Source organism: Amblyomma americanum, chromosome 6, assembly GCF_052857255.1.
Source record: "Amblyomma americanum isolate KBUSLIRL-KWMA chromosome 6, ASM5285725v1, whole genome shotgun sequence".
Taxonomy (NCBI): Eukaryota; Metazoa; Arthropoda; class Arachnida; order Ixodida; family Ixodidae; genus Amblyomma; species Amblyomma americanum.
In genome coordinates, this window is record NC_135502.1 from 96998234 (window position 1) to 97012328 (window position 14095).

The window sequence follows — 14095 nt, forward strand, 5'->3', positions numbered from 1 at the left end:
CTCAACAAAGTGTCACCTAGCTGTTCGTGAATTTTTGAAATTATTTTCGTTTTCTCATTTCAACCTCTTCATTGTAATTGCGCAATGCCTGTTCCTCGCTCCCCTAAATATGTTTTCTATCCACGCCCCCCCCCCCCCCCCCCTCTCGTTTATCTCAAATGTTAAAGTGATTCACATTTGAGATCAAACAGGAAAAGCATACCCCGACCCGGACAAAGATCCAAACAGCGTGCAAGAGGTCATCCTAAAGAAATTGCAATCAAATGCATCAACCTGATTAAATTCAGCTATATGTTTGCAAATTCGTACGATCCGCAGTGCGCCTTCTCCGGTGAAGTGGCTAACTTATACTACATGGTATGGGCATGCCAGAAATATCCAAATATTCGGAGAATCAATAACCCAACTGAGAGCTGGGAGGCAGTGCTGTCGAGCTCACACCCGGGAGACCAGCTTTAGCTGGCGAACCGGACAATAGCGGCGGCAAAACCAGCGGGCTCCCGTAATGAGGGCCCACCCAACTAACCTTGATTTATTCTGTTCATTAAACTTTTTTTTCACTCACTACTTCGATCTTCCCCCTCCTCTTACGTCTTTCCAGATAACCCCTTCCCGATCCCCCAAAGTAGGGGCCATTAAGGGCTAATAAATTATTATTACGATTATGATTATTACATTCCTTCGTTCTGCACGGCGAGCAATTGCATTTAAAGTCAATCTGTTTTGAAAGCTGCGTTGAATATTAGGGCTAGTAAGTCTCATGTCACTTCCAATGCATGATCTTTAATCTGCAATTTCCTCTCAACATTACCAGATTTGTGAATTTTTACTTTGCTCCTTCAATTCGGACGCGTGGAAGCCTTAGTTTACACGCCTAAAAACTTACTCCACCTAACTCGAACAACCTAACCTAACACGAATAACTTAAGTCAACCTTTGGAGTAATTTTGAGAAAATATCTCAGATGAAACACAGCCCAAGCTGTCCATCCTAAGCCAGTGCTGAATTTACAACTCGTGATAGAATAAATCTCCGGCTGCTACTTCTTAGATCCTTTCGTCATTCCTTTTGTTGAGCGCTGTCACGATCTAAGCATCATATTATGGTCAGAACATTCACAGTAGCACTTCACAAGCGCCACCAGAGCACGTCATGCTGTCAGCATTAATATTCACTGTTTGCCTTGAGTGCAAAAAAGCCTCCAAGCCCGGAAAACAGAGCAGCTGTGCCGAAAAGCTAGCGCGCAAAAATTCATGGGAAATTATGGAATTTCTTGCAAAGTGTCCTGTAGAGGAGTCACCATGCGCTACATCGTGGCAGCGTCATTGTTACTAAAAACGTTCTTTTTTTCACAGACTCTGCAAAAAACATGCACAAGAAAAAACCAGTGAATGTCGTACATTCCCTCCCAGACGTTCAAAATAAAGCAACATGTGGGCGATGCCCTTATACTCTCTGTCCAATAGGCAACAGCGCGACAACATCGTGGTATTTGACTGCCTCATCCTCAGAAACTCTCTAACGACATTAAAAAAGAAATAAAGGAAAATCAACAATCTAAAAGTTACACCAAGTCGCAAGCGTCAAAGCCAGTTTTCACACCTGCCAAAGCACCCCCACACCGGTGGCCTTCGCATGCAACAAGTGCAAGAGTCCCGCTGCTAAACGGCTCTTCGGGACGCTCGTTCATCTTATAGCCCCGTAATGGATTATGTATTCTCGCACACACGCACCGTCAGTCAGCCCGTGCTTAGGCAGGAAACGAGCAGCAGCAGCATGTGCGGCAAGCGACGCGTGCCACGCGCGTCACGCGTCGCCGGACCAGCCAGGGGCCGAAGCCCGTCGGCCGCGGGCCGCGGCCAATCGACGGGCCCCGGTGCGGGCGGCGGGGCGGAGTCGGGCCCGCGGCCGGCCTCTTCGGCGGCGCGCTCTTAAGGCGGCCCGGGCCCCGAGACGCCTCGACCGGTGGCGCACGAGGTTCCAGAGGCCCCACGCCGCGACCGCGAGCCGAGGAGGCCACGTGCGATCGCCGACACTCAGCGCAAGACAACGACGATGGCGAGCCGTGCCTGGCCGGGGGGTCCGGGGACTTCCTCGTCGTGCCCTGCGGCGGCGGGCTGCCTGCTGCTCGCGCTGCTCCTGCTGCTGCTGCCCCCCGCCGCAGAGCCGGCCAAGCGGCTGGACTGCCGGGCCTTCTGCCGGCTCACGGGTTTCCGCTTCAACGCGGGACTCTGCAAGTGCGGCTACATGCTGTTCGCCAGCAAGCGGTCCCAGCCGCCGCTGTAAGTCGCCCCATTGCCCACACCTCCGAATTCTTCCCTTTTTTCCCCCTTTATTTTCGTAGCCTAATGTAGTTCCAACGTGATCGCCGTCCTTCTTATGGAGTTGTCCGCATATTGCACGTTTAAGAATTCCGCTTATTAGTGGGGATTAGAAAAAGGTATTAAAATGAGCGGTTCTTTGTTACAGGTTTTGTACTCACTTTTGCAGTGCGTGTCACCCGGTACTTGTAAGATATAACGGGCGAAAAGAAACAAAAATGATAAGTTTGTTCTTCAACGTCTTATCATGGAGAAAATTTCCTTTATATCTCGAATAAGAAGTTAGTGCACTGCAATGCTCCTCACCTACGTTTGCTAATGAAGGTATCATGCCTTCACGACACTAATTTGTGTATTATCTGAATGCCCCTCAAAAGGAAGGAGTTAACAGGGAGGAATGTTGGCACTGAAAGAACAGAGCCAGTGCTCTGTTACTTGGTCAGCAACCAGGTGAGTAATTGCGCAGTCACAATGCAACGGAGCAACACAATATGCACAATTAGCTGATATTGTGGCGAATGCCATGTGCAGTGCGAATGACAACGGTGCATCTTGGTAAACGTACCGCCGTCGGCACGCTTAATACGAACGCTCGATTCGGCGTTCTGCACTGATATTACAGCTCCTGAGCGCAGGGCGCCGACTCCGAGACAGTGCTGCACGGTGTGTTTGCGGAGTGCCCTGCTTTCACCCTAACATTGTCCGAGACACAGCGGCCGACACCCAGCGACGCTAATGTCAGGGTAAGACACGCGCTCGAGCGTTCGTGTTAAACGTGCTGCTGGCGGTAAAAACTTTGTAATAGATGAGACAAGGCCCATTTGCAAGGCTGATGACATAAGGCGCAAGACATAACTTGAGTACTTTCATTAAAAAAACAAGACACGCTTTTTGTACGATGGTTTACCGTCGTTAGGTATACTGTGTTCCACTTAACGAACTCCGACCCTGGAATCCCCTATCACTATATTTCTTTACCTTGCTCTAAAACAATCGATCACCCGTGGACTTAAAGGCTCGGGTTCCTTTCGAATGCTCGATCTCAGCAAGCACACAAAATTTCACATTGTGGCCCAAACTTTTAATATTGATTTCTGTAGGACCTCTGTTTCTCTTTCTTGTTTTGTTGAGCCGCCCTCAATATCTTTTGTTCATTGTTTCCTCCATTTTATAGGCGTATTCTACAAATTTTTCCATTGGTCTTCAAGTGCAACTTCCCAAATTTTTAGCTAAAAATGCATGCCACTCTTTTTTTCTTTTTAAGACAGTGGATGGAATGCCGGCGCCGAGCTCTTTTCCTTTTCTAGAGACCAAAAGGTTTTGTTTTGTGTACATTAAAATGTGTTCAAAAAGTGTTTATCCAAATTAATGCGCATATTACACGGTTCCGTGTAAGTCAAACGAACCTGCAATATGTGCAGCGAGATTTTGCATCCACAGATGTTTCATTATGCGTCGAGCTTTGGGCTTCGTTGGTTTCGTAAGAAACAATATCTTGCTGTGTATTGATTAGAGGCGATGCTTGAGCATTTCACAGCACCCAATATTTTTCCGACAGTTACTGCACATTCTAGGGGTTGGAACCGTGATGCATATCAGACTTCTGCTGGAGAAGTGGTGTCTATCATTCTGTGATCCCTAAGGCATCATGGGAGCGGCCGAGCGACTATGGGAGCGGCCAAAGTGTAGGTTGCAGCACTAGATGCTAGTTGTGATTTTAAAGATCAACATTCTATGTTATGTAAAAAATACATGATTCGGCATGACAGGTTAAACTACTTTCTACAGGCATACAGGAAACCTGGAGCAAGTGTCTCAGAGAAAATGATTCATTCTGCTAAGCTCGTTGAATCAACTATTATTTTCAGGTGGAGCTAGTATCTTGATTAGTCGAAGCTGAAAAGCGGTTGCGATCGTGGTGTCTTATAGCTGAGCGGTACCCACTGTCTCACAGATAAGCATTGTTCCTTTATTCAGCCTTGCAGGAAATTACATAAGCATATTGTGCAGAAACGCTCAACCAAAACATTGGCTAAAAACATAAAACACACGTAAACACACGACAAATCATCAACATCAGCCTATGTCCACTACAGGACAAAAACGACAGCAGTTGACATGTAATTAATCCTATGTGGGGGCTACTGAGGCCACCTTATCCTCAACAACTTCCTGATCACGTTCACTCCATCCGACTCTTCGCCGTCCCCTCTTACATTTGTGTTCTCTTGGGATCTACCTATTTACCCAAGGGGCGAACGGTTATTATCTCTTCACATGCTCTGCCGTGCCCGTGCCACTTATTCTCCTTACTGTCTACCAGCATAATGTTAAATCTCGTTGGTTCCATGACCGAATATACTATTTTGCTGCCTCCTGACGTTACACCTATGATTCTCCTTTGCATTTCTCGGCGCGATGTCCTCAACCTAATTTATGCCGTTTCCGTTAGTCTTCAAGTTTCCAAGGCGCAAGAAACTCATCGCATAAAGCACATCTCTTTAAAGTAGAAGTTCTAGCAAATTTGTCCCCACATTACGGAAACGTGCGTCTCCATAACCTTGCGCGAACCATAATATGACTTCAAACACAACCCTAATTTTCCATTCCATTTTTGTTCTTATTAAAAATTGATTGCATGCCTATGTTTGGCTACGTTGATGTTTTAGGATTTTGCATTTTAAGTGCAAAAGTTTCTCCCAAACTATTCCAACTCATGATGTCACTGTCAAGGACTCTGCGATCACCGTTACAAAGTTAATAGCGTTTTTCCAGCCTCCGAGATCAGCGAAGGAGGCTGTATTGACACACTTGCCGTATACTTGTGAAAACGACCAGTGGCGCCGATATGCGCAAGTAATTTTTCTCTTTTTCACAATCGTGTAGAAGCTCCGCTTTCGATGAAGGCAATCTTTTTGTCATTATAATGTGGTAATTTACCAATACAGGCCAACTGCAATTTCTTTTCGGTGTCTCCTAATTTTATGTGAAGAGTAAAAGGTGGAAAGCTTAAGAAGAAGCCTCAAGATAGGGTCTCACGTATAAATGTGAGAAAACCGAGATTGTTTTTGATGGATAGTCGCGTAACTGGTGCTCGACATGTTTAATCCATTCAGGGGAGCTGGATGGAGCTTCACATGTTTACAAAGAATGCAAAACTTGTTAAATGCTGCCGTCTATAGTTGCCAAGAAGTGGCAATAGTGGCAATAGAGCCCAGGGCTCCCCATCACTCCTCGAATAATAAACTGCCACTTTAAGGATATCGATTGTCCGTCGCCCGCGCCACACGAGCCTTCTGGCCCGAGAGCCCACCCAAACAACACTCTTGTATAGTGAGTGTACGCTGTAGTTTTGCTGACAATGTACGGTGCCTACAATATAGCCCAAATGAAGTGCCATGTAAAGGTACGCCGATCGAATAAAGCGCTGGATTAGTCTTACTGCACAATGAAAATGTTTTCAGTGCTTTCAAGAAGTAGTAGTTTTGAGCGTCGGTGTCTAAACGAATTTCTGTTAGCCGCGCATAGACGACAAAAAAAACCCCCTTAAAAACAGGATTCAAGTAGGGTATTTATTAGTTTATAACCTTGGGCCCTTGCACTGACATTTTAGGTCACAGCCTTCAACTATTTGCACGCCAAAGAGACTGGGACACGCGTGCGTGACTTGCAATCATCTGTACTCCGCAGAATCGTAGCATGTAGAGGTGAAGCAGGATATCTAAATATAAAAAAGTGCAGGAGCAATATAAAAACTTGTGGGATGTGAAGTTAAGAATTGTAGATGTCCTAAAGGGGAGACATTTTCACCATAAAAGGTCGTCTTTTCAAGCCCTAAACCTAACTTCGCGTGGAAAATGGAAACCTCTTGTCGATGCATTGCTACAATATTTTTCCACTTCTTAACAAGAGGGCAACCAAGGATGTTGTACCATGCGCCGGCAATTATTACAAGTTTTAGCAGCAAATTTTCTGAAACAAATAATTATTTCCCAAGTGCAACTTACACTTTTTATCAAAACACGCCGGCAGAGTAGAGACGTCCTTACTGAAAAATAACCACTGATTCCGCGAAACTCGCGACGCATACAAAATGCATCTACTGTCCAATCAACGCAAATTTTCCTGTTTCCCAACTTCTGTAACTTAGGGAATTTTAATTTTTTTTTGGATATTCAAGTTCTGGATGGCTCAGAAGCAACACAGTATTTACCCGTGCTATGAGCCTCGCTGTGGCTTTCATCTTTTGAATGATTTACGCTTCCCTCATTGCTTTTAACACCCACCTAAACATCATAATAAGAATATTTATACATGCAGCCTCTTCGATATTCGGCTGTGAACCCATACGATATGCTAGTGGCGAGTCGCAGGCGCATAACCCGCCCTTAAACTTGTGTTTGACAGAATGAAACTGCGGTCGCTGAGGCGTCGCCACGGCGTAATAATAGTTTTCATACCCCCATTATTTCGGTAGACAACCATTTAATTTGTCGAGTTTTGTTGCATACTTCGAGCTTAAAAAACTTAAAAATCAGCTCATACTTGCTAAGGCGCAACGAGATTTGCACCATTAAGGGCAATAGATGCTTCACCACACTGTAGAAGTAAAGTTTCATAAATGTAATGATAATAAATAAATTTTTGTCCCGGGGAAGCCGAGGAAGAAATTAGGAGGCACTCATTAGATTGGGACTCCAGCATTATTGCCTGTATTACGGACAAAGCATGCGTGGTTTTCTTTAGGGCCAGTACAAAAAAAAATGCTTTAATCTGCCCCACTTAATAGGAAAACAGTTTTTCGATGGAAAAAATACCAAAATTTTACATTTTACGATATCCTCTTCAAAATGTTAGGGTCGAAGGCGTTCTTTGCTGTTTGCGGGCCCCAACCCCGTTTCCTCTCTATACACGGCCCAGTTAATTAGTTTGTATTCTGTCCCTTACCGTAGCACATTAGTATCACTGACGAATAAACCACTTCGCTTAATAACAGCGTCCATATGCTCCTATGCTACCCCAAATTTATAATCTTTCAATCTATAGGTGGGGAAGAAGCAACAAAAAGGAAGAAGCTCGACTTCTGGGTGCCCAGATAAACTTTAGGATGGAAACAGCAGACTTTAAAAGCGATAACTGCAAAGTTTCCATGAAGAAATTACCGTTTAAGTTGCCGTCATCCTGAAGGGCCAGGACTTAAAAGCTAACGAGGATTAAGACACTTCTCTTCGAATGCAATAAAAACATGCAGTCGCTGCGACATGAAGTGCAACGAGTACTTCATTTGAATATTAAGCAGCACCAACAGAATGCGCTCGAGCGGCCACAAAAGATCTTTTGACACCACCAATTATATATATACATTTTAATATTGCCACACAGTATATGTTTCGGAAGCCTGCTTCAAAGTTAGTGCTACTGGATTACCACCGTGTGTCTCATCAGAAGTCCGGTGTAGTGGCAAACAAATTCTTTAAATGCATGTTGCACCCTTTTAATGGCTCCCTCTGGATTCCGATATAAGCGTTTGCTTGAAAATGAATCGAAGCCCGTGTTATCACCCACGATGCAGAGACGCGATGATCTGACCTTGGCAAGAAATTATGATCGCGGTAAGGCAAGTGCCAGCACTATTTATTTCGATGCTGCGCAATACATTGTATAAATTTATCTGGTAAACGCTATGGCAGCAAAAGGATTTTTGACATTTGTGCTTAAGAAGCTGCTGCACGATGGGTTCACAGTGTCTAGGAACTAAGCTGGCAATCAGCACATCTATAGGCGCATGTGAGTGAAAAAAAGATCACGGGACATTTGTGAGTTTGTAACGAAAACTATCTAGCTATAGCTGGCTGGTGATAGCGAAGAAATAGAGGCTTATTAAACTTATATATTACTAAGAGTGAGTGCTCTATATATGCTCTATACAAGGTGTTTCAGTGTTGTTCGCCGCTATTTCTTTATATGGTGTTTTAGAGGGAAAAATAAACTTTCATCCGCATAATAATACCAGTGTTGGTGGGCATCAAAAAAAAAGTGGCGAATCATGTTAACTAGTGAGAACGGCTACTTGGGCTAGTTGGTACAGATTCACTGCTACGAGGAAGCGCGCAGAAACGACGGACAAGCTGTGTGCTTTGTGTCTTTTCTTGTGCGTCGTCGTCTCTGTGCGCTGCCTCTTAGCAATGTTAACTAGTAAAGTGACTAATATAATTCTAAAGCTTTTGAACTATTACCGATAGACACCTGATTGTAATTAGTGAGCTGTAGCATGCCGTTCCTAATACCCATATAGGCTTTTGAAATTTCGAAAACGCAATTGCCCTCACCTCTGTGGCGCAATAAATTTGGGTTTTTCTCGCGCTATTGCAAACCCGCCCCTGCGAGGAGCGCAAAGCGACGTCTATCAAATCACGACACTCCGTGACGCATGTGCCACGTGACATTTTCTGCCCCGCCCGCGTTGGAGCAGCCCAGTGGTGAAAAAAATGGCTGTAGTTTAGCTCTGGTTAAACCTGGAGTGACGCGATAGCTACATCTGGCCGAGTGGAACTCACTGAGTCTAATTGCAAAGTCAGTCTTTCGCTGCTCCGTTTCGCTGAGCGTCCTTCTTCATCTTCGTCCCGCTTGACACGGCGCATGCGCATAGCTGTTGCAGCTGTTGCGCGCCACGCCGCCGGCAGCAGCAGCTGCTCCGCACCCCGTGACCAATGGCCGCACCACGTGATCAACCACGTAAACAACGGCGCCGCCACGGAGCTCAGGTGCATCACGGAGTGTCGCAGTTTGATAGACATGTCTTTGCACTCCCCCACGGGCCAAGGTTTCCAATAGCGCTTGATAAAACCCAAGTTCGTTGAGCCATAACGGAAAGTGTAGTCGCGTTTTCGAAATTTTGAAAATGTATACGAGTATAGCTATTACTAACGACCGACTACAAGTCCCTAATTTCACTCAGGCGCTTATCGGTCATAGTGAAAACCTGAATATTACCGTTTAGTTAATCAATTTTTTATTAAACAAGATTCGCTTGTTTTATAAAAATACCTGTACCGCCAAGTCCAGATTTCTCCGGCAAAAGTTTCTAATATTGAAAAGTTGTAAAACACCATTACAGAAATATTGAAGGTAATACTCCACTATTCGAAAATGCCGCAAAATCTTTCTTTAAAGTGTTTCCAGCGGTCCCATCAAACAATTAAGGCAACCATAGAGAACCAACGGGGAACGCTTTTTACGACAGCAAAAAGGTGAATAGAAAAAAATAGACTGCTGTCGTTTGATCTTGGCATATATGAATTGTTATAGTGAAACCTTACGTTACATGAAAAAAAATGGCGTTCATAAATGGATTCCCGCGAAAAATAATTTTGTCCAGAATTACTGGGTATGAAAGCTTGTCCACCTCAAAAATCCTATGTTTAAGTATTAGTGGCGGGCTTCCCTGAAACACCTAGTATATTGGAGTCGAATGCTTCAGGGAAGAGTTATAGGAGCTACTTACGCTGTCACCATTAGGTCACCGTATCGAGGGCCTAGGGGTACGAGCGTCCGCCTCGTATGCTAAAGGTGCTGGGTGGGGTGTGGTGGATATCGTAGGTGAAAGAGGCGGTGGGTGCCCCTACAGGTGGGTGCCCCTGGGTTGTTTGAGAGAACGACGCTTACGCCACATTTTTGACTAGCGAGATAAAACAGCTAACGCCGCAGCATTCGGTACTCACTGTGTGGTCATACAAAAGTATGCCTTCGAGCGTTAAAATGTGTGTACATGCGCGCGCACGCATACGTGTACTTATGCGGGCTCTATTGTCTGCTAAGCTACGCAAAAGCTATCATGTAGGCCACAGTGAAGAACTCTGGATTAATTTCAACTTCCTCGGTTGTTTTAACGTGCACTGACACGGGCGCTCCCGCACTTGGCGTCCATTGAAATGCGGCCCGCATCTACCGGGACTCGATCTTGCGACGTGGGGTCTACAGCCAAATGGCAAATCCACACACTCACCGCGATGGCCAACGGGGTTCCAATATATGGACCCTGTAATGGAATCTGTAGGTTTCATTCTTTACTTGCCAACTTACTGTGCCTGCCATGCATGCCTGAATTTCGCATCTTCGTCCTAAATGTTTCGGATAAATAGACAGCATTGTGTCTGTCTACGTATCTTTTCCTACACATATTACCTTTCTTCCTTTGGCGTTAGTTTGACAGCTAATTTTTGTTAACACCGCTATCACGCTTCTAAGACGCCAGTGATTGGACTCTTTATTTTATTTTATGGAGCTGAGGCTTGTTATCTTAATGTAGCCAATAAAAATATTTGCTGCCAACAATCTGTAGTTTTGTTTCGGCGCCACCTTACGTTAGCGCCAGGCTGACGACACTGGAATACACGAAAAACAAAAACAAAAATACATTGTTCTCTGCCTGAAGCAGTTTCACTGATTTCAAACAAAAAGCTAAATCGAGTGACTGCTGCAAAGAGGTCCTCTTTTAGCTAGTGAACAGTCTACGAAATGTCCGCAAAATTGTATAAATTCAAAACTTCAATTTCAGTCATACAGCCATGTGACTCGGTAACGAGAACAGTTACCACAGGTGTCCTTCATAGCCTTAGTCGCTTTGGGATGTTAATCCCCCATAAACTAAACCAGTTACCTCAGGTGGGCTCATAATTTTTTCTGTGATAATATTTATTGCGAACAAAAGTGACATTCTAGATTCTTGTACTTTAACTGTTGCGTAGGTTGCGTGAGTTTCGCAAATTTACTGTGGACGAAATTATAGAAGGGACCATATCATTGATAAGCTTCAAATATGCCCCCCTGGAAATGCTTTAAGCGCCCTGGTGTGAGAAATTATAACATCTATTTTATTATGAAAACATCAATTTTATAACTGAAGTTTGAATTTTGGATAGCGTTTGCAAGATAAAGAAACTTATATAAAAACTTGGGGAGGATATTTAAGCTCCGCCCTAAGGTATGACGCCGTAGCTTCAGTGGACTAACGCCCATATATACAGAATTGGTCATTGCCTATTCAACATTCATAGGTCTCTGGGAGTCCTTATCTCATTACATGCACTGTGGTGCAGCGGTTAAGCAATGCGTCGCTGCCCTACGATAGCAGATGCAGACATCGGTGGGGCTTGTGTGCCTCAGGTCGCCAGGGAAGAGCAACCAACATTAATTACTGCCCCCTGCAACAGAGGTGAATGTACTCACTGTCCCGCGGGCAGGCCCTTATAACTCCACAAGGTCACGTGACCTATGTGGTAATCCTAGGTTGCTTCTCCGACTGATTTTTCGCTTACAATGCCGACGGCGGATTTTCTGCACAACAGAATCCTTCGCGGTATCGCGTCAAAAAATGACCGCCTGTCTTATGTATAATTTATATAGATGATCTTAGGAGCACGTCTTTCACGTATCCCCGCCATACTGCGCTTATTAAGCGCATCGCGTTCGGTCTTTGAACGGAGTGCAAACCATGCATGGTGCGGCGAAAACAGTACTGATGGGCCTTCCGCCACTTTGCCTTTTATTAGTATACACGCGACTTTTTACTGAAAATGGCTCTAACAACTACCATTCTAAAAATGCTTGCCTCAATCGCATGGTCCACAAGTACTACTTGCAGGCTGAATGAAGGATGCAAGTTACGGCGCTAAGCATTGCACGTTAAATTTTAGTTTACTATCATATCTACTACATTTTAAGTAACATAACGCCTCACCAACCTTCTTTTTGTGTTCTTTTGTATGGAACACAAAAATGGTTAAGTATCTTCCCCTAAAAAGTCAGTTATATCTTTAATAACGCTTCCCAATAGATCACGAACCAGAAAAAGAAACGAAGTGAGACGTGTGGTGCTAGGTGGGGACACCGAAGTGGTGGCATTGTGGTAGAGCATCCGCCTCGCATTCGGGGGGTGCTGGGTTGGATCCCCGGTGCCACCGGGTGCCCACCCGTTATCTAATGGGTACAAGATATCCCCTGGCCAGGTGGTCGGCTGGAGAGAAAGAAAAAAAAAGTGCTTTTTTGAGGGAAAAAAGGCGGGTTGTCTCATTGACAGCAGCCATTTGAACCCCACTGTAGAGGAAGTTAGACAGATTTGGTGAAGTGAGAGACAGAGAGAGAGAGTCGCCCTAACCAAGCGCTCTAGATTAAACTCGCCCTCCTGGTTTCTTTAGCGCGTACAGGCATCGCACAGAACACGGGTGCTTTGCACTTCGCCTTCATCTATATGCGCTCCCCCGGCCCGAGATTCGATCCTGAATGTTCAGATTTATCAGTGAAACTCTGCAGCCGATGATCCACCGTCGAAGATAAAAGCAAGCAAGGTGCACGCACTGCTTGCATGTGTCAAGTTTTATTTATTTATTTATTTATTTATTTATTTATTTATTTATTTATTTATTTATTTTACCCTGAAGGCCTTGGGCTTTACAGAGGGGAGTGAAGGATTGAAATAGTACCACATAAAAATAAAACTCTACGAAAACAAGGCAATGATCTAAATATACAATTCTGGCTAACGCGCTTATAAAATGAAGATTTTTTTTCAATGCTGGCAATCGATCCGGGAAGGTGGTTCCAGTGTTTGGATGTCCGAGGAATGAAGTAGTCGCTGCATGTTTTCGTCCTGAGTGGTGCAATTCCAACCTTGTGTGCGTGGTCCAGACGGGATGCAATGTACGAAGGCGAAGGGTAGAGTGCGCTACGAATCTTGGGACAAATATGAAAGAGTTTACGGAATAAGCAAATGCGAGAGAACGCGAAAGGACAAGATAGCGTAAATGGGTCAGTGCGCCTTTATGCGGAAGTGGTCATTCTCGACTTTACATTCATATACCACTGGTAGTCCTCATGCCACACCTGGCGATGTGGTACAGCGGTTAAGCGATGCACCACTGACCTGCGACGGCAGGTGCTGCCACCGGTGGGGCTTGCGCGACCCAGGTTGATCTTCCGGAGCCACCTCTCGCGACCTATTGTTTATTTAACAGCCACTTGCCATGGCGGTTGCTTTGCTCACAATCCGGTGGGCAGGCTGTGATGACGCCACAAGTTGCTAGGTTGCTTCTGCGGCTGATTTTCCGCTCAGATCGCCGACGACGACGCCGACGCCGGATGTAGTGCAAAAGCAAGTCTTAACGCTTTCGCGTTAAAATGAAGTATATGTCGTCGTCCGGAGTATGTGTAAGCATTGTAGGAAAAACATAGTGCATCTCGAACAGCTAGTAGATGGAGGTAACCTCACACCTGTATCATCATCATCTTCATCCTTACTGCAGCCACTGCAGGGCAAAGGCCTCTCGCATGTCTCTCCAATTAACCCTGTCCTTTGCCAGCTGCATCCACCCTTTGCCTGCAAACTTCTTAATCTCATCCGCCCACCTAACTTTCTGCCGCCCCTGCTACGCTTACTTTCTCTTGGAATCCACTCCGTTACCCTTTAGGACCAGCGGTCATCTTGCCTTCGCATTACATGCCCTGCCCAAGCCCATTTCTTTCTCTTGATTTCGATTAGTATGTCATTAGCCCGTGTTTGTTCCCTCACCCACTCTGCCCGCATCCGATCTCTTAACGTTACACCTATCATTTTTCTTTCCATGGCTCGCTGCGTTGTCCTTAAGTTAAGCTGAACTCTATTCGTTAGCCTCCACGTTTCTGCCCCGTAGGTGAGTACCGGTAAGATTATGCTGTTGTACACTTTCCTCTTGAGGGAAAGTGTACCTATACACCTGTATAGGTTACGGCATTCGGCT

General features: G+C 45.2%; 1 protein-coding gene across 1 annotated transcript in view; it reads left to right on the forward strand.

Annotated features, from left to right (window-relative positions):
* The first annotated feature begins 1941 nt into the window (after positions 1–1941).
* LOC144094862 (uncharacterized) overlaps positions 1942–14095 on the forward strand; it is a 39314-nt gene continuing 27160 nt past the window's right edge. The window contains exon 1 of the mRNA XM_077628742.1: positions 1942–2282. Within this exon, the coding sequence (XP_077484868.1) occupies positions 2056–2282 (227 nt within the window). The 5' untranslated portion in view covers positions 1942–2055. The remainder of the gene's footprint in view (positions 2283–14095) is intronic.